Genomic DNA, 19,522 nt, shown 5'->3' on the forward strand with positions numbered 1-19,522 from the left:
AAAATAATGTTGCAACGTCTACATAAAAATACATTACACACGATTTTCACATGGCATGGTATAGGAACGCTGAATCACTTCGCGAATCGCAGTACGCTCGATTAACCAAATTGGAACTGACTCAGTCAGAAATTAGGACAAAATCAAAATCCCCTGAAAATCAGCACCTATATGAAGTACTTAGTTTAAAATATAATACCTACATTGCAGCATTTACGAGCGTGTAACAAACTAGCGGGAAATTGTATGAGTTTTGCTGCCGAGCTATCTGGGTTCTGCAGCTGGCTAGCCGTGCTTACTCGCGTGAAAAATGGAATGATCTAAGAGCCCGTGAACGTCAGACCTACGTCAGAGTATAAAGCATAGAGTACCTATCTACATACAGAGCTTAGATGAAACCGTCTATTCAAGGTCATTTATACAGGGTGTAAAGTTTACACTGTAAACAGAACGCTAGCAAAAACTTAGCGTTATTGTTATACTACTTAAACACAATCCAATTCCAACAACATTACCTCGTTTTGTAGTTTTAGTGATTTAGTATTATTCAAACCCGCAATGTATAGCGTGCAAAACTCGGATCAATGCCCCACCTACGTCGCGGCATTGACTCCGAGTGATCAGTGGTATCTTAGTGGTAAATTAAAACTACCTGACTATTCATAAACACTTGTAAAAAGTTTACATGAATAAAAAAACATTCTATTCTATTCTATTCTATCATCAGTACTATCACCTGTTTTCGTTTTTGCCAGCGTTCTGGTTACCTACACTCTGTATAGCCAAATGTTCTTACCACAGATATGTCCAGATTTGCAACTAGCGTGGCCTCAGTCCCTCTCGCTCAAGCAGATTTTCTTACTTGTGAAATGTCATTCCTTCTACACTTCACGTAGTTTGCCAAATACTCACGTACAAATACATTTTGGCAAACAAAAAAAGTGGACACGGTGATAAGGACAAAACATAATCATTTTGTCACGTTCTCAAAAGAGCATAAATGCATTTAGCTATCTCGCTTTAACAGTAAGTGTCACAATAGGGCTACTTCACAGTCCTTATTCTGAGGTTCTTACCTATAAATTATTAAATATATAAGTAGGTAAATTGCAGAGACGCGCCGCAGCGCGCAGGTCTGGCGATCACGGGCTCTGGATCTACAGCGAAATGTTATGAAATGTTTTAAAACTCTAGCAACCATCTGTGTACGGGGAAATTTGAAATAGTAAAACCAAAATGTAAATTCTTCAAATTTGAAATAGGAATTTACGTTACGTCGAATAACATTTTGGAATGTTGATTCTACCAAGAAATCTTCGCCCGGAGATTTGAAAGCTGAAATATTGTTATTTCACTGATTTGTAAAAGTAATGGTGAAATTACAAATACGTACTTAACGTAAATATGGTGACGGTAGCCGGCAAGAAATATTGTACATTGACTTTCAGAAAGAGATAGCAGTTGCAGAGAGCGTTGTCTCTGTCGTTGAGACCGACAAAAACTTCCGAGAAGCCGAGAATATGTCTTTCTAAAGGTCGATGTACAGTATTTCTTGCCGGCTACTGTACATTTTGTTGGTATGAAGCGCCGCTTCAATTCAATGGAACATTTCTATCGCTGAGCAAGTTAAAATGTAAATATTTCCCAGATTTACTATAAAATAGGTGCTTAGCGGCCATCGGTTAGCCGTAGTTAGTGGTTAGTTGGAAGTTTGCGGAGCTATAATAGCAGCTTGAAGCTCGTTAGCCGTTAACGTCGTCGGTGCGCGCTTTTGTGGCACAGTTAAACCAATTAAAAGCTCTATTTCTTAATTTTCCTTAACTTCAAGAATTTTTCTGTTACAAACGTTATCATATTTTCAGCACCTTGGAATCCCAATATCGATTTCATCGGTTCAACATCTTGTCATTTTTATAAAATGCGTTTTTTTGTCAGCAGCATCACAAAAATTTGATACTATCTTTCTCACAGAGCATCAGAAATCCGACCAAGAGCTGGTAGCCTTCCGCCTGGAGCCAATCTCGACGTACCAGCACCTATCAACAGCTGTTCCGATCTTCTGGAGAGGATTGGCAATCGATTCCCCAGTCTTATGAGAAAAGGAGACTGTATAAATAGGGTATTGAAGTGTTAACTTCTATTGGTGGTGGATGCATGTCTATTTAGTTGTCTAATCTATGGTGGTAATGTTTGTAAGTATAGTCCGTACAAAATGACTCCTCACGCGCCATTTCAACCTCCTTTCACCTTTAAAATAAGGACTAAAATCGTACTTTCGACATAAAATTTGACACGTAAAGTTAAAATGGCGCGAGAGGAGTCATTTTACGTCATACTAAATGTTTTAAAATATAACTCGAATATTATTAATTCGTCCCGTAACATTGTGAGATCTTTATAAGGGCGGATTAAAAACCGATTAAAAATTTTAGCGTTTAAACTACCGTGAGTGATTTCCATTATAAATACTATCTGTCCCGGCTTACTCACGTGTGTAGTCGACGTTAGCCCGACTAGTTTCGAACCCATACGGGGTCCTTTTTCAAGGGAGTCCGTCCGCGCCCGCGCCGCGGTTTTGACTGACTGAGTCAAAACCGCGGCGCGGGCGCGGACGGACTCCCTTGAAAAAGGACCCCGTATGGGTTCGAAACTAGTCGGGCTAACGTCGACTACACACGTGAGTAAGCCGGGACAGATAGTATTTATAACGATTAAAAATTATTCATTCAGTGTTTAATCCATTTTCAATCCGAACCTGAATATTGGTTTCATGTACGAAATTGTATAATTGTTGGGGTGCTAGCTGTATTTTGCTTTTATTGTTTAACTAACGTAATCTACTGTAGCCACATGGCAAATAAAAATAAAGTATGTAACTAACCTCATTAAATTTTATTTCCCTATTAAAACCTACCTAAGGGTTTGGAAGTTAATTTTCACCGCACCACAACTTTTTAGCCAGATCATCCGTAATTTTGCGTCAAAACGCAACGAGGATCGTCGCAAGAGATCAGATGTGGATCTACCCTAATTTGATGATCCTTCTCTAAATGGGTGCTTGAAACAGAACATAATATGGGTGCTTTTAGGGGCTGCAAACATCCTTTGCATATGTACTAATATTATAAATGCGAAAGCGTGTCTGTCTGTCTGCTAGCTTTTCACGGCCCAACAGCTTAACCGATTTTGATGTTTGGTAGGTACAGAGTTAGCTTACATCCCGGGGAAGGAAATCAAAAGTTCCTGCGGGATTTTGAAAAAACTTCAATCCACGCGGACGAAGTCGTGGGCATCATCTAATTTTGGAAATAATTCTGTCACATTTTATTGAAAGACGAGTCGCAGGGAGCCGCTGGATTCAGGCGGCGCAAGGCCGTGGCGTGTGGAAGTCGCTACAAGAGACCTATGGCCAGCAGTGGACGTCTATCGGTTGATGATGATGATGACACATTTTTGACAGGAGCGTTTAATTTCAGTACCTCCTGAAGAACACGAGGCTAAGTGACGTGAACAAAAGGCTGAAGGCTCAGATCTGGAGCTCCGTGGTGACGATAGTGCTGGTGGAAGCCAAGAACCTGCCGGCCATGGATGTGGAGACCAGAACTAGTGACCCTTATTGTAAATTTAGGTATTTCTACTTACCTATAATACACTAGTCTGCCTCGTTGGTCTAATGGTTAACATGTTCGACTGCAGATGACGAGGTCCTGGGTTCTGGGTTTTTGCACGATAAATTAAAAAACCGGCCAAGTGCGAGTCAGGCTCTCGCAACGAGGGTTCCGTACTATAGTCGTATTTTTTCGACATTTTGCACGATAATTCAAAAACTAAGTAGGTATTATGCATAAAAATAAATAAACATCTGTTTTAGAATTTACAAGTACTTAAAGCCCTAGTACCAAGTATCCCACTTGGTATAGTAATCTCACTTTGAAAGTTGAAAATACTACCTAATTATTAGTTCAAGAACACATTTTAAATTTTTTTTTTAATTAACCTTAAACCCTTAAATAATCCTTAAACCCAGTTTTCACTAGCCCTTAAATCCTCTTCAACCTAGTTGCCTGGTAGAGATCGCTTCACAGCGATAAGGCCGCTGATTGTATGTTCTTCTTTTACATGTTTCTTTTTGTGTCTTTTTTATTTTATTTTTTGGTGTACAATAAAGTATATTAAACTAAACTAAAAACCACAAATTTTCGGATTTTTTCCTTTACTTGTGCTATAAGACCTACGTGTCTTTCATGATTCTTGGTCAACGGGAAGTACCCTATAGGTTTTCTTGATAAACACGATAGACGGACAGACAGACAGACAACGACTTGATCCTATAAGGGCTCCTTTTTTCCTTTGAGGTACGGGACCCTAAAATATAATCTAAATAAAATAAAAATCATACAATAATACTAAAAACTGTTTCTAAGTTTAATTAAGTAAGACTAGTTAGTAGATACAGTTGGTAGTTAAGACAAAGTTACTCAAACTTAGCTAACAAACTTAGTTTATTATTCCTGTCTTGAAATTCGTAAAAAGTTGCCGGTCTTTTGTGTTCAGGTTAGGTAATGAAAAATATAAAAGTAAAGTGGTATGGAAGACCCTTCATCCATCATGGCTGGAGCAGTTCGACCTTCACCTTTACGACGACCAGGAACAAGTCCTGGAAGTTACTGTTTGGGATAAGGACAAACAGACGAAAGACGACTTTTTAGGAAGGTAAGTGTCGATGTAAATAATTCGGGAAACTACTTCAAGACGTGTTTATTCAGGACTAGTTGATGCCCGCGACTTCGTACGCGTGTATTTAGGTTTTTAACAATCCTGTGGGAACTCTTAAATTTTCCAGGATAAAAAGTAGCTTATGTCCTTCCCCGGATTGCAAGCTACCTCTGTCAAAGTCGGTTGAACGGTTGAGCCGTGAATAGCTAGCAGACAGACAGACGACAGACAGACAGATAGACACACTTTCGCATTTATAATATTAGTATGGATGTAACCAGAACGTTAGCAATAACGAAAACAGGTGATTGTACTGATAGGTACCTACTACAAAAAAAACGCGATTTTTATTTCAAAGAGTTCACAATATGTATATTGCAAATAAAACATCTGACTGACCCAAGAGGTCAATGAATTGTACGTAGATTCGGCAAATGATTTGCGATATCGCGTATTGTGTAGCCCCCGTTAATTGTATCGTTTGGCTAATACATATGTAAACCCAAATATTATACCTAGTTTATCATTGGCTAAATCCCGATAGTGGAGCCGTACCATTAATAATTGGCCCCATTATCGGGATTGGGAAAAATATGATTCGCGATATCGCGTATTGTGTAGCCGCCGTCAATCGTATCGTTTCGCTAATAAATCCAAATAGTTCAGCATTAATTGCCGAATCCGTTACACCAGTTACAACTTACAATGGTAAAATGTACAGACATTGTTCCAACCTATTGTAGGTACCTGCATTTTTTTGAATAAAACATTCATTCATTCATTCATCCGATGGTGGAGCTGTACCGTACCAATACAAATAAAACGTTCCAGATGCGCAATAGACTTATCAAGGTTAGAGAGAGAGATAACGCACAATATATGGCAAGAACTAGAAGATGGAAATGGCCAGATATTTCTCCTTCTCACAATCAGTGGTACAACGCAGTCGGAGACCATCACAGACCTGGCCACCTACAGAGAAAACCCACGGGACCTTGAGATCATTGAGAGCAGATATGTAAGTCATATCCCAAGTAACACAAAACTGCATTATAAGATGTCACATGAGGTCCACATCGGTACTTTAAGCGTTTATGAAGAGTTATTAGAGTCCACCGTCACTGCAAAAGCCTAATATTACGCTTTCGCCTGTATATTGACTTTATTAAGCACCACGAAGGCACCGCTGTAATGCTGCGAGCGTTACTAGCAGGTGCACAGGTCATGTTATTCAGCTATTAGCAATTTTTAGCACTGTCAGCTATAATAAAGTACATTTGTGGACTCTAACTCAGCTATTTTCTGAATAAAAGGTCACAAGTGTATCTTTCAAATGTTTGCATTTTAACAGAGCACATGTGAGTTATTATAATGCTATTAGTTCTTCTGTGAATTCAATTAACGCTTTATGCTGCATATAGTGGAACTTTCACAGTTTTAATCAGCTGTTATACGCACTCCTATAACTGAACTTATCTAAGTCACGTGATCACTTTTGGTGAAACTATATGGTGCTAAATTACAGCAAACTGGTATATAACTATTCACTTGTTACCCTTTGTCCTTAATTGGGCTGAATAATTGTACTCCCGTAGGCATTTAATCAGAGAAAGGGAAACAATGAACCATAACCGCAAGTTAAGTGAGCCATGAAAGAGTGCAAATTTTATAAGACGAGGGTTCCGTATTTTTTTTTAATACCCAGAGAAATCTCCTTAAAAAAATCGAAGAATGCGTATTCGCATTCTTCGATTTTTTTAAGGAATCATGTAATATTAATTCCTGTAAAAAAATATTGCTTTGTTGGAAAGAGGCTCCAGATACAATTTCTTTAAAAATAAACATTGACGGTAATCTTTGAGAGTTCTAAAAACGAGTTTTGGTCTATACTTTGCTACATTGTATCAGTACTTCGTTCCATTGTTACGTAGTATGTGTAATATTTAGGTGCTATTTAAGAAATATAAACTGCATTTGTGGTCATATTCAGGCTTTAATTTCCATTAATTTTTACATAAACAATAGATAGAACAGAACATAAAAGTTTCATCTACAATAATATTGAAAGTTAATTATTATTAGTAATTAAAAACTCCTAAAAAAAATAGAAAACTCAAAAAAACTGGTTATTGGTATTTTTCTATTGGAGCTTTCTCTTTCTTCCGCTGCAGCAGATTAATATTTACTGGCTGCTCATAGTGCTGAGTAATTGAGGTATTTGTTTCATCCAATTGTACCGACAAGGAGGGCAATTTTTGTTTGATTTTCTATGGCTGTATTGAGTTTATCCAAAATTAAAGCTTGATCATCAGAGTGTTCATGTTCTCCGAGCTAATCACTTGTACCAGCTGCTGCGTCCAGTTGTGAATTACCCTGTGAAATAAAGTTATAATAAGTATTATAAACTAATGACGAATTGGCCCCGCATCTTAAATAGTGTGCACGGCAGACGTGTTGTATCTATTTTATCCATGATTTTTTAATAGGTGCAATAAAATTATAACTTTTATAGACTCCGAGTACCTAAAAAGTAGGTAACCGACTTATTATCTCATGTCCAAGCGTTCACCACGGACCCCTAAAAGTTAATCCTTGACAGATTATTCAGCTGTTCATTGGGTAGGGCTTTGTCGTATATGTTACCTACTATCAAGCTCTACATCGATCTAGGGCTGACTTGTTAGACACAGGAGCTACTTGTATCAGCTTGTTGCTGATTAATATGCCCTTAGCACCTTAATATAGCTCTTAAAGCATTATAACGGTTCACATTGCTTGTCCACCATTTTCCATGTTCTAAACTATAATATTTTATGATATTTACTATTTATTTTTATTTTGTCTGCGAAAATATCTACTGGTTTTGGAAAAGATTTTTAATAATTTATAAGTAAAAAGCTTATCGTCAAATTCAATGTTCCGTAACTAAGAAATTGCTGGCATTTTTATAATATTACAATCCATTTTATAATAGAATTTCCAAGAAAACAGTTATATTTCGAGGGCGCGTGAAAATTTTGGTCTAAAAGTATATGATATTTGACGATAAACTTGTTTTCCCTATCAAATTTCAGACACTAATAAACAAATACAAGTTTCACTTACCGAAAATGAATTAACTTTTCACTTCAAAAATAGATATGTCACTTAGTATAGTACGTAAACACTGCATGCAGAATATCGAAATAATATATATAGCATTGGAGTAATATTTATTCACAATTTCTCTTTTAGCTGCATAAAAGCGCAAAAAGGGTGCTGGTTTGTAGTTTTAGCTGCATAATGGGTAACATACACTCTCTTTATCAGCCAATGTTCAGCTCTTGGGGCGGCTGTTACCTTTAATAATGCTTATATAATGCTGATATAACGCAGTTGTGGGCAGTTAATCAGCTAGTTGCTGAATAATTTGTGCCCAAATCAGAGTTATATCTTCTGAGGATGCTATTATTCAGCTATTATTCAGCTATTATATAGAACGTTTATGCAGCTAAAGTTTCCAATGTGGACGGTAAATCAGTTGATATGCAGCACTTTTGTGTTACTTGGGATTTTTGTACCTGAATTTTTTGAAGCGATGTCATCACATAATATTACGTACCTACTTTATTGTACCTTGCCTAAAGGGACTCCTTTTAATAATATATTTTAGTTATAATATTATATTTTTTAAGGTTTTAGTTTTAGTTTAAATTTTTAAGAGGTTTAAAGTAATGTGAAGTTGTTGAAATTATGTCATTGTAACATATATTAAATTGAACACTTATATGGATATACTTTATTTTAGTACATCAAGGAATAAAAAAATATGTAAACATAAAATATGGAACTTAGAAACGACCTATACACTACCAACCATAATATATCCGTTTTTCAAGGCAACTTGTTTTAGATTTCTCTCAATGGAACTCAGATCTCCTAAATTCCATTTGAGTACCTATACCAATATTATAGAGAGGAAAGATTTGTATGTTTGTAATCGATAAACTCTGAAAATAAAATTTTGACAATATTTAGATAACAAAGAGATCTGACTTTTTCCAACTGCCATACAATACTAAAAAGTAAAATTCTACCTTAGGTAGGTACTATTTACTTAGGCGCCAGGTAAGATTCAAACTTCTGAAGAAAAGAAAATGCCGAATGAATTTTTAAAAGGTAGTGGATTAGAACCAAATGTGCCAAAACACATCCAAAACAGAGCTTGCTTTGTGAATATAGAATGTTGGCATTAGTCCAGCACTATCATTAGAAAATGAGACTTTAACAATGGATGGATGCTTTCGTAAACCTACAGCTGTATATGACTTAACGTGTAAGATAAAGGGCTACCTGAATTCGCGAGTTAAAATTATAATAAAGTATTAACTCTCCAATTTCTAAATACATTATCGAGTGCTAAAATAGCTTCAGGTCACCTAAACCAGAAACCTAGAATTTTTGTGTTAGTACTAAGCTTTCCGGTAGTAGTCATTTGCTACGGGTAAAGGATCCCACCAGAATAAAACCATCCACATAGCTAGACATAAAAGACCCAAACCCGTTTCTAAATAATTGATTTGTACCCATTATACCTACGACAAAATCTGTGCCGGGAATGTCGTGAAAAGTTTTTCTGAAAGTAAAATTCCCTGGGGAAATCTCGGGAAAAATCTTGAATAGTTTTGCTAGAAAATTTGCATACAGTTTTGTGCTGAAAAACTCATAATATCTACATGTAATACATTTCCCTTATCGTCATCTACATCAACGGATACACGTCCTCTGCTGCACCCAGGTCTCTTCCACACTCGGCGGCCTTGCCACCGCCTGGATCCAACGGCTCTCTGAGATTTGTTTGATATCGTCTGACTGAAGTGACTGTCCACATAGTGAGGAGTCTGCCAACGCTACGTTTTCTAGTGCGAGATTGTCAGCACCTTACGATCTTAGAGTCTATCGGTAATTTCCGGCAACAGTGATTCCCATATACTTACAAGTGCTTACGAATAGTCGGATGCATCTACCAGGAAAGGCATTCCGAAACAGTGGTAGATGCATCCGACTATTCGTAAGCACTTGTAAAAGTTTATACGAATAAAAAAGATTTTCATTTCATTTTCATTTCATTTCATTTCATTTCAAGTAAATACTTACAAGTAAGTAAGCGTTCATAAATATAAATGTTAATCACCAACGGCTGATGTCACGTGATCAGTCGGAGAATGCCTGACTAGTTTCGAAACAAGTCAGGGGTCCTTTTTCAAAGGGCCTCTGCTCGCGAAGTCGTGCCAAAGAGACGGTCTCCTATCCGAAGACGCTTTAAACGCTAAAATAAGCGTTAAAAACCTAAGCTAGGTACTCGTACTAAATGTAACGTTTATATTCTAGACGTGGTACCGCTTAAATGAAACAACAAGTGGGGTTGGATGGCTCTGCGTCAAAGTGTACGGAGCTAAAGGCTTAGCGGCGGCAGATTTGGGAGGAAAATCGGATCCATTCTGCGTGTTGGAACTTGGGAATGCAAGGCTGCAGACGCATACAGAATATAAGACTTTAACCCCCAATTGGATGAAGATATTTACATTGTAAGTAGGTACCTTCTAAGAATAATATGTAGATACCCATTCATTACATACATCCATTATTTAGAGCTTTACGGAACTGACGCGGGAAATCACTTATGGATTTTTCAAATGTCCTATTTGGTTGACATCGAAATTCGAAACTACTCGTGTGAAACGTTTATGGTCCACGATTTTGATGCAAACCGCAAAATTGTGGAACACCCTTCCATCTGCCATGTTTCCTGCCTCATACATCATCATCATCATCATCAACCGATAGACTCCACTTCTGGACATAGGTCTCTAGGGACTTCCACACGCTACGGTGTTGCACCGCCTGAATCCAGCGGCTCCATCCATCTGATGTCGTCTGTCCAGCTAGTGAGGGGTCTTCCAACGCTGCGCCTTTCGGTGCGAAGTCGTCATTGCGAACGATGTGCCTTGCCCATTGCCTGCCTCATACAGCTTGCGTAATTTCAAGGCAAGAGTGAATAAATGCATCTTCGAGGCAAGCGCGCTCTAATCCAACCTTGTTTTATTTCAATTTTTTTAATTGCTTTCTTGAGAATAGTTGTTAGGAAATGCAAGCCTAACTTAATATTAATAAAAACTGCCGTGGCGCATATGACCGTCACATTGCATTGCTTACTTAGCAGTCAAGATAGAACATAGTATAGTAATTATTGTAATCAGTAATGTTAAACTCCTTGGCCAATTTTTCAGCACAGTAAAAGACATAAGCTCAATACTCGAAGTAACGGTATACGATGAGGATCACGACCACAAGGTAGAGTTCCTCGGGAAGTTGGCAGTACCTCTGCTGAACATAAGGAACGGGGAGAAACGGTGGTTCGCTCTAAAGGACAAGAAGATGAGAGCAAGAGCGAAAGGAAACTATCCTCAGATATTGATGGAAATGAGCGTTATTTGGAATCCGGTAAGATAGGTGTATATTACGCGACAGGTCGAGATAGAAATCGGGGTGGGGATGTCCCGCACACCGGCACAATCCCCGCGCTAACCCTCTGCGGGATAGCGTGGGTGACGTTAGGGTGTGCGGGGCGTCCCCACCCCGATCTTACTGCGATCTTACCATTCCTTTTTGTTGACGGGGGAGGGGGGGGGGATCTTCCCAAGATACCTTATGTGGGATTTCTACCCACTAGAACCCCTCGGTAGCCATTCGATGAAAATTTATTTGGCTCCATAAAAATTCTGTTAGTATAAGTCCCGCAAATTGCTAATACGCTTGGCCGCCTTTTTAGTGACGTCAACACTAGACTAAAGTGTCTAGCAACCAGTACCGTTGACAAAACTGTCGGTAGAGTACGTGTATCGATCGTGTTTTTAATATGTAATTGCACTGAGACATGGTTCCAGCGCAATATCAATTTGCGGGACGGATAACATTCTGTATTCTAATGTAAAGTGTTGAGCCATTCTTAATTTTTTTCTAGCTCAAAGCAGCAATACGAGTGGTTAACCCAAAAGAGCCCAAATACATGCACCAAGAAGCGAAATTCAAGAGGCAATTGTTTGTCCGAAACGTCGTGAGACTGAAGGCAATCATCATGTGGTTTATTGAAATTGGCAAAATTTTACAGTAAGTTCTTATCATGCTCCCATCCCATTCCATTTCGCCTCCCATCTTAGGCCACATCATAACTTTCCATCAGATACGATTGTGGTCAAGCGTGTCATCATCATGATCAACCCATCGCCGGCTCACTAACGAGCACGGGTCTCCTCTCAGAGTGAGAAGGGTTTTAGCCGTAGTCTACCAGCTGGCCATGTGCGGATTGGTAGACTTCACAAACCTTTGAGAACATTATGGAGAACTCTCAGGCATGCAGGTTTCCTCACGATGCTTTCCTTCCACCGTTACAGCGAGTGATAGTTATTTATTTAAAACGGACATAACTCCGAAAAGTTAGAGGTGCGGGATCGAACCCCCAACCTCCGATTAGAAGGCGGACGTCCTAACCACTATCACAGCTTTATTCTGATGTAGTAAACAATAAACATGAAACCATTTTCCAGAGACTGTTTCGAGTGGGAATCCAGGATCAGATCGTTCATTGGTCTGCTCGCTTGGTTAGCTTTCTGCTACTATTACCAGATGTGGATGTTGCCGTTCTTACTCCTCGTCTTCTTTACTAGGAATTGGCTCATCTATAGATTAACTGGTAAGTTGATTTTGTTTAAAATTATACTGTTTTTCAATGTATTTTAATTTTGTCCGGTGTCTACTTTTTTAAATTAGATTAATACGAGTACCTCTACCTATTCTCTTCTTTAAATAGCTTGATGTTTCAATTTTCCAATTTTCATTCTTTTTCACATTGAACAAGTACGGGTCTACTATTTTTCTATTTTCAAAATAACTATAATATTATTTTTAATTTATAAGTAGACTTTTGAAACTTTGTTACAGTTTTCTTGTACAAAAAATACATAAAGACATATTTCGCACAGAAAGAGTCCAGGCAGCCAAGCCTTTTTTATTTGGCCTGCTTTACATTACAGTTTATTATTATTTTTTATTCTTGTTTCATTTATAGCTAAACTAAATCGTTTACGAGGTAACCCGTGGGTGTGGATAAAACAACTGTTCGTTACTAGTAGCACAGTTCACAGTAGTAAGTCAAAAATAGACGTTGTCTGAGCTTTGCATGGTTGTTCTGATAACGAGCATCGTACATGAAAAAACGAATCGTTCAATAATAATAATCCTACTCATTGAAATTTTCATCGTTATGTGCAGAGAATAGAGATCAGGGAGCATACAGAGAGAATTCCACTTATACATAACTAGAGTTTTGTTGAGAGAGTTCACGTGGATTTAGGTTTCTTGAAAATTCCGTGGGAACTCTTTAATGTTCCGGGATAAACAGTCTATGTCCTTTCCTGGGATGTAAGCTAACTTTGTACCAATTTTCATCAAAATCAGTTGAACTGTTGGGCCGTGAAAAAGTAGCAGACAGACAGACAGACACACTTTTGCATTTGTAATATTAGTATGGATTTTTAAGATACACACGTCTGTCTGTTAACTTTTCACGGCTCATCCCTTCAACCGATTTTGACTCCGAAGATCGGAAAATCAAAGAATTACTACGGGTTTTAAAAAAACCTAAATCCACGTAGACGAAGTCGTAGGCATCTTTTATTGGGTACAGACATAATTGCATCCCGAATATGAATAGGTATAGGCTGTTTTAAGGGTTCCGTACTTCTAAAGGAAAGAATGGAACTCTATAGGATCACTTCCTTATCTGTCTGTCTGTCCGTCTGTCGTGTTTGTCAAGAGAACCACGTCCAAGCGTGGCCTGACTATTTGATGTCTACTCCTAACCATCTTTATTTCATCAAACATGAAAAAATTACCTACTTACTTAAAGTTCACAATAATTTCAGGTGGTAATCCTTTACTGATTCCTGTGGATGATGAAGACTTACAAGCGGAGGAAGATGATGAAGAAGAAGTAGATAAGGTAAATAATATACGGATAATATATTTGAATTGTCAGAATAATTTACTATATAATTTACTATGATATTTCTTGCTGGTTCTTCTTGGTAGAAATATCAACAACACCGTCAGATCCAGCAAGAACAATAGGCAGGGCACATCGTTTGAAAAGCCGATAGACGTTGGGGTCACAAGAGGCTGGAATGGCGACCTCAAACGAAAAGCGCAGCGTTTTAAGAGCTACAAGGTGAAGGACCACATCAAACGAGCCGCAGGTAGCCACTGGATTCAGGCGACGCAAGACCGTGGCGTGTGGAAGTCTCTCCAAGAGATCTTACCAGTATCCAGCAGTGAACGTCTATTGGTTGATGATGATGAAAACGTACATAGTAATTTAGAATCGTAAACGCCGCTTCACGCCGTTACATTCCTTAATAACATCGTTAAACTCATTGTTTCAGGAAGAGAAGAAATCTCTGAAAGAAAGACTGCAAGCGATTCAAGAAGTGACGCAGACTGTACAAAACGCGATAGGTTACGTCGCTTCTTTAGGGGAAGCTGTCAAAAAGTAAGTTCCACCATTTAACCATTCTCTCAGAATCAAAAGGGTTTATCTGACGTTTACTATGATTTAGATATTTATTTATGATGTTTATTTAAAACTGCGGGCACAGACGACGAATATTTAAAATAGCACATTGGTCTTTAATTGGTCATAATTATTTCTTTAAAGTGGTCTGGTCTATGAATGGTCTGAGGAGGGACCTATTTAACACAATCTGGTAACTATACATAAACTATACTAGCTGCCCCGGGGAGCTTTGTACCGCCTCACAGTCGATTCTTTTTCAGGTTTTTTTTTTAATTTTCTCTCCGTAAGAACCATCCCCGTACTTCAAGGAATATTATGAAAAAAGAATTAGCGAAATCGGTTTAGCTGTTCTCGAGAATTTGCGATCAGCAACACATTCAGCCATTCATTTTTTATATATAGAGATTATATTATATACCTTTCTACAAGCGAAGAAGAATAATAATTATTCATCTATCTTGTTTAATGAACAAGAACATGTAAACTTAGTAGGTAGGTAGAATTTCTTTTTAGTTTAATATTTTTTTTGTTCCAGCTTGATGAACTTCACGGTACCATATCTTAGTTACATAGCGATACTGATGCTAGTTGGAGCGATGTGTGTATTGTACCTGATACCTTTACGATATCTTCTCATGGCATGGGGTAAGTAGTCAGTCATTTCTACAGATAGATAATATGTGTACAGTACGCGGCCAAAAGTTATGAACATCGCTCTTTATAAGGAGATAGCAGATTTGTAGACTGTAACTCTTGAAACTCTAAAGAATATCCTGTATGTCTTTCCCTGCTGAAGCCTGTAGGGCCTAGAAACCCGAGATTTTGCAGGTTTTTCTGTTACGTCATCCCCACAGAATTTTAGATCTTACTGTGATATCTCTATAGATATCTATAAAAATAACCAGAATAGAAAAATATTTACGAACATATTTCTTTTCCAGGTATTAATAAATTCACTAGAAAAATTCTGCGGCCGCATACAATACCTAACAATGAGGTGCTCGACCTACTATCGAGGGTGCCGGATGACGAAACTTTAGTAAGTTAAACCATCACCCTGTAGGTATAAAACTGCCTCGTTGAACTAGTTGTCATCATGTTTGACGAGGTACTGAATTAGCTTTCCAGATAGGGCCAAAGATATTATAGGATTTTCTGTCAAGAAATTCGCAAGAAATTCCGGAGTTAGTGAGTAGACGATGTTGCACTCTCATGCTTCGGAGAACATGAAAAGCTGTCGCTTGGTCCTGCGCTTGATCTCCCTTTGGTCGTGTCGAATTGCCGTCCCATCGGACTATGAGAGTGAGAGAATAGTGTTTGCGCGCAATTGTGCGCCAAAATATCTCCTGCCCTGCCCATGGCTAATCTTTGTGAAGATTGACCACTGTGGCCGAAATTCGATCGGGAGGATTTTCTTTTTAGATAATATTATAAATAAAACCCATCTCTTATTTAATAAGAGCCTTTGGCCTTACCTCTTCTTCTGAGTTCTTAAGCGCCATGACCACAGAATTCAAAAAAGCATATAAATGGCAAAGAAGCTCAGCTCATCGACCTGTAGATATAACGTGCATGGTAAAAATATTATATGATGACACTGTGTGTCTGTTGCAGTTGGATATCAGAGAACTGAAGCCCCACGCGCCGAGCGAGCACAGAAAAGACGCAAGAAAGAAGCATAAAGCGTCGTAACGCACAATAACTTTATATGATTGAGTTTAAACGATATTAAGTTGATACGAATGTAAGGTGCCGGATTTTCCATAAGACATTAAGTTTAATAACGCTAATCACATAAATGACGACGCGACGCGCAATGGGGAAAAGACGCAATAGGTACATTCCTTAATAGGCACCTACCTACTGACCTATTATAGAATGCATTCCTTAATAGGAGTAAAATACGATAACCTGGGCGCGTTTGGAACCCTCGTAGATACCCACTTATATCCCTCACGAAGGCACTGCCTTTGTGTGTAAATGAATTAAAGACTCTCAGTGATGTTTTTTGCGATTATTTTGTATTTTAATAATTACATACTTGCTGTGTATTTACATTTTTAATAAATGAGAAGTATTACGAATAACAGTGAAAAAATATTTTTGTTATTCAAAGAAACCGAAATTGAAAGGAACGGGTAGCGCTGCCGCTGCCAAATTATATCGGTGCTGCACCATAAAGTGATAGTTTCCATTTTGGTAGTTTTTGTATTAATTTCTACCAATTGTACAAAATTAGTACGTAATATTTAAAGTAAGGAACCAAAATACATAAAATCCATATTAAAAATAATTAATGTGTATAGTACCTGTTTTGACGTCCATTAGATATTTTGTTATTAATAGAAAGACGTTTTATCAAAATAGATAGTTAATTAATATTGGATCAAATCATTTATTCTGCTTATTTAAATTATATGAATGTATACAAATTTTGGGAAAAGCTTACGTCATGTGCAATTATTAAGGTAAAAAATTAATTCAAATAGTACGATCTGTTAAAATAATAATTTTAAAGAATAATAATCATTGTGAAGTTTTGCTTTTTGTAAGTTACTCACCAAATCTCACATTTTCAGTGCTAGACTCTAACAAATACCTTTTAACACTTTATAATAACAATAATAATATTGTTAGCACCTTTTCATCATTTCTCTATTTATCAAGATTACTGTAAATATCACCTTCCCCAATTTTATAAATTTTGCGTGGTATGAACTGTGATTTAAAAAATATATTATTGTAATAAAATTATTGTGTGAATGAGAAAAACTAGTTATAAAATAACACTTGAACACAAATTATCATAATTAACTAATTAATGTACCTTTTAGTTTTATAAGTACAGTATAATATTTTTTTAAATCATATAGTTATTATTCCCACCTTTACTAGGTTTGGCTAGTTAACTTTAATTCGATAGGTATTTGACTCGTAAGGCATTTCTGGAAATGCTTTCTGAGTGGGGACCCCCGTTATATAAGAAACCCGCATGCAAAATCTTAAGTTTCTAGACTTTATAGTATGAGGAATACGATGTAGATTTATTTGGGTTGTAGATACATTTGGGTTATTTTAAGGCACCCTCCTTAAAACATTAGTTATATTTTGTAAAAAAATCATTGCATTTATTATAATAATGTAAAAACTAAATAGGGAATAATATGTACCTAAAATGTAGATAGAATTTTTTAATGTGTACCATTGTTTTATAAGAAGCATCATACTTTTTGTTAATGTTGATATATTATGATAAAATATTATTGAGATAGATTGAAATAGATATTAGAGACAGTATCTTTAGAAAAACTGCAATAGCATAAGACTGAGACCAATCTCATAAAATTATTACTTAATATCATCCATAATTATTATCACATAAACTGAGTGTACCTAGTACCTACCTATTTCAAAATTATATTTAAATCTTTGTAATAATTGAATATTTAACAATCTCAGCATAATGCCCATAGGCTTACTTATTTATATACCAGAATAATATCTAACTAATTTATTTATTACAAAAATATGAATATTCTATATTAAATACGTACAAAAATATTTCTTCTATATAATATTATCTAGGCACAGCTCCTAAAACTATTATTTTTGCTATCAGTAACGCCATTAAAAATATGTACAGTTATAATTAAATTTAAAAGTAATAATAATTTTAAACACTAAAAATTATAATTACCATTACATTTGTAATAAGTTTGATCATTATCAAATCCTAGTCATGCTCTGAAAAGTATTTGTTCCTGATAACTTATTATTTTGCCAAACTGCACATTGAAGCACTATTTCAACTAGAACGCACATCATGCACATTTTAAATGAATAAATTTGCATTATGTAGCTGCGACATTGTGATAATAAATTGAATAAAAAATGTTTTGTTCCATTATGTAGTTAGTTATTTAATAAATCTAATTTTTGAATGAGTTTGTCTTCCAAAAAAAAACTCATACATAGATTATCAATCAGACTATATTTTGTATTATTTTCCAATAATAATTGATCTGATTTACCTTTGCCCAGATTAATAATTTATTGGCCACATAAAATTATGACTTGCCGACTTACTTACCTTACTAATAAAAATTTACCCACTGTTTAGTCACGATTCATATAGGTGAAATTTAATGCGTGACATAAATGTGTTTAAGCCATGCGTAAAACTTTATTAGTAAGACATTAATTTTAATAAGTTTACCATCGCAATTTCATACAAAAAAAATAGGTAAATAAAATTCTCAAATTGCAATTTTTCTCTTACACAAAAATTATGAACAATCACATGTTGATTATTGGAATAATTATTATTCACCTTCCATTGTTATATTATAAGTTATTGTTAAGACACAAAGTGATGATCAATGTTAACGCTTTTCAATTTTCAAGAAAATCAAAAAATTTATAACATCATTTTTTGTTTTATTTTGAAAACATTGCCTTTGTGTGCCTTTAGTATTCGCGTGGATTTACGTTTTAAAATCCTATAGAATAATCTCCTTGTTTCCCGTGATAAAAAATAACCTTACGCCCGTTTCTTCGATGCAAGCTAGCTCTGTGTCATAGCTTTAGTCAATATTTTGTTGAGTGGTCAAACCGTGAAATATAACAATAACTAGACAGAGCTGATGGGAGAAAGCTTTTTGCATTAAAGACAGTAGTGTGTATAAATCTTAGATTGAAGAACCCATATTTTTAACAAATAGCAATGTTCCAAAGTACCTAACTTATTGACTATTGTACCTATAGGGAATTTATGTTTTAGATAGGTAGATTAATTTGATTAATTTCGAACATCAGTCCTTACCTACAAGCAACGATCTCTACACAGATAAATGAAGTAAGGATCTCTATGTAGCAAGGTAGGTGCTTATAACACGCAAGAATGAAGAAAAACAAAAAAACAGGTTTTGGACGTTGAAAAATTACTTATTACAAAATTAGAATTCAGGACATATCAATCATCTGTATCTACTTGAAATTCAATTTTTTTTTATTGCTCCAATACGCAACCAAATTTCTGATATTTTTTTACACAGTTTGTATGTGTAAAGCTAGTACTTACTATCTATATTCTATACCATCAGCAGCCATATTCCTCATCATTTTTATTTTAACAATATGTTTGCACAGACATAGCTCCAAAACGCAACTAAATCTTAGATCAGCCTTTACGGGGTT

The 19,522-nt window shown here is 36.3% G+C and overlaps 1 protein-coding gene across 5 annotated transcripts in view; it reads left to right on the forward strand.

Moving 5' to 3' along the window:
- Positions 1 to 18,754, forward strand: part of Mctp (multiple C2 domain and transmembrane region protein) — an 80,516-nt gene extending 61,762 nt beyond the window's left edge. For 3 of the 5 annotated variants that reach the window (XM_034970533.2, XM_034970531.2, XM_069499967.1), the window contains 12 exons: positions 3,477 to 3,628; positions 4,555 to 4,713; positions 5,548 to 5,734; positions 10,087 to 10,283; positions 10,986 to 11,199; positions 11,720 to 11,865; positions 12,303 to 12,448; positions 13,680 to 13,756; positions 14,196 to 14,302; positions 14,862 to 14,971; positions 15,268 to 15,365; positions 15,941 to 18,754. In XM_034970533.2, the coding sequence (XP_034826424.1) occupies positions 3,477 to 3,628; positions 4,555 to 4,713; positions 5,548 to 5,734; positions 10,087 to 10,283; positions 10,986 to 11,199; positions 11,720 to 11,865; positions 12,303 to 12,448; positions 13,680 to 13,756; positions 14,196 to 14,302; positions 14,862 to 14,971; positions 15,268 to 15,365; positions 15,941 to 16,018 (1,671 nt within the window). In that variant the 3' untranslated portion in view covers positions 16,019 to 18,754. Of the gene's footprint in view, positions 1 to 1,971; positions 2,120 to 3,476; positions 3,629 to 4,554; positions 4,714 to 5,547; positions 5,735 to 10,086; positions 10,284 to 10,985; positions 11,200 to 11,719; positions 11,866 to 12,302; positions 12,449 to 13,679; positions 13,757 to 14,195; positions 14,303 to 14,861; positions 14,972 to 15,267; positions 15,366 to 15,940 lie in introns of all 5 variants that reach the window. The other 2 variants (XM_069499968.1, XM_034970532.2) reach the window with 1 other exon arrangement.
- Positions 18,755 to 19,522: the final 768 nt, after the last annotated feature.

This window comes from Maniola hyperantus, chromosome 7 (assembly GCF_902806685.2).
Source record: "Maniola hyperantus chromosome 7, iAphHyp1.2, whole genome shotgun sequence".
Taxonomy (NCBI): domain Eukaryota; kingdom Metazoa; phylum Arthropoda; class Insecta; order Lepidoptera; family Nymphalidae; genus Maniola; species Maniola hyperantus.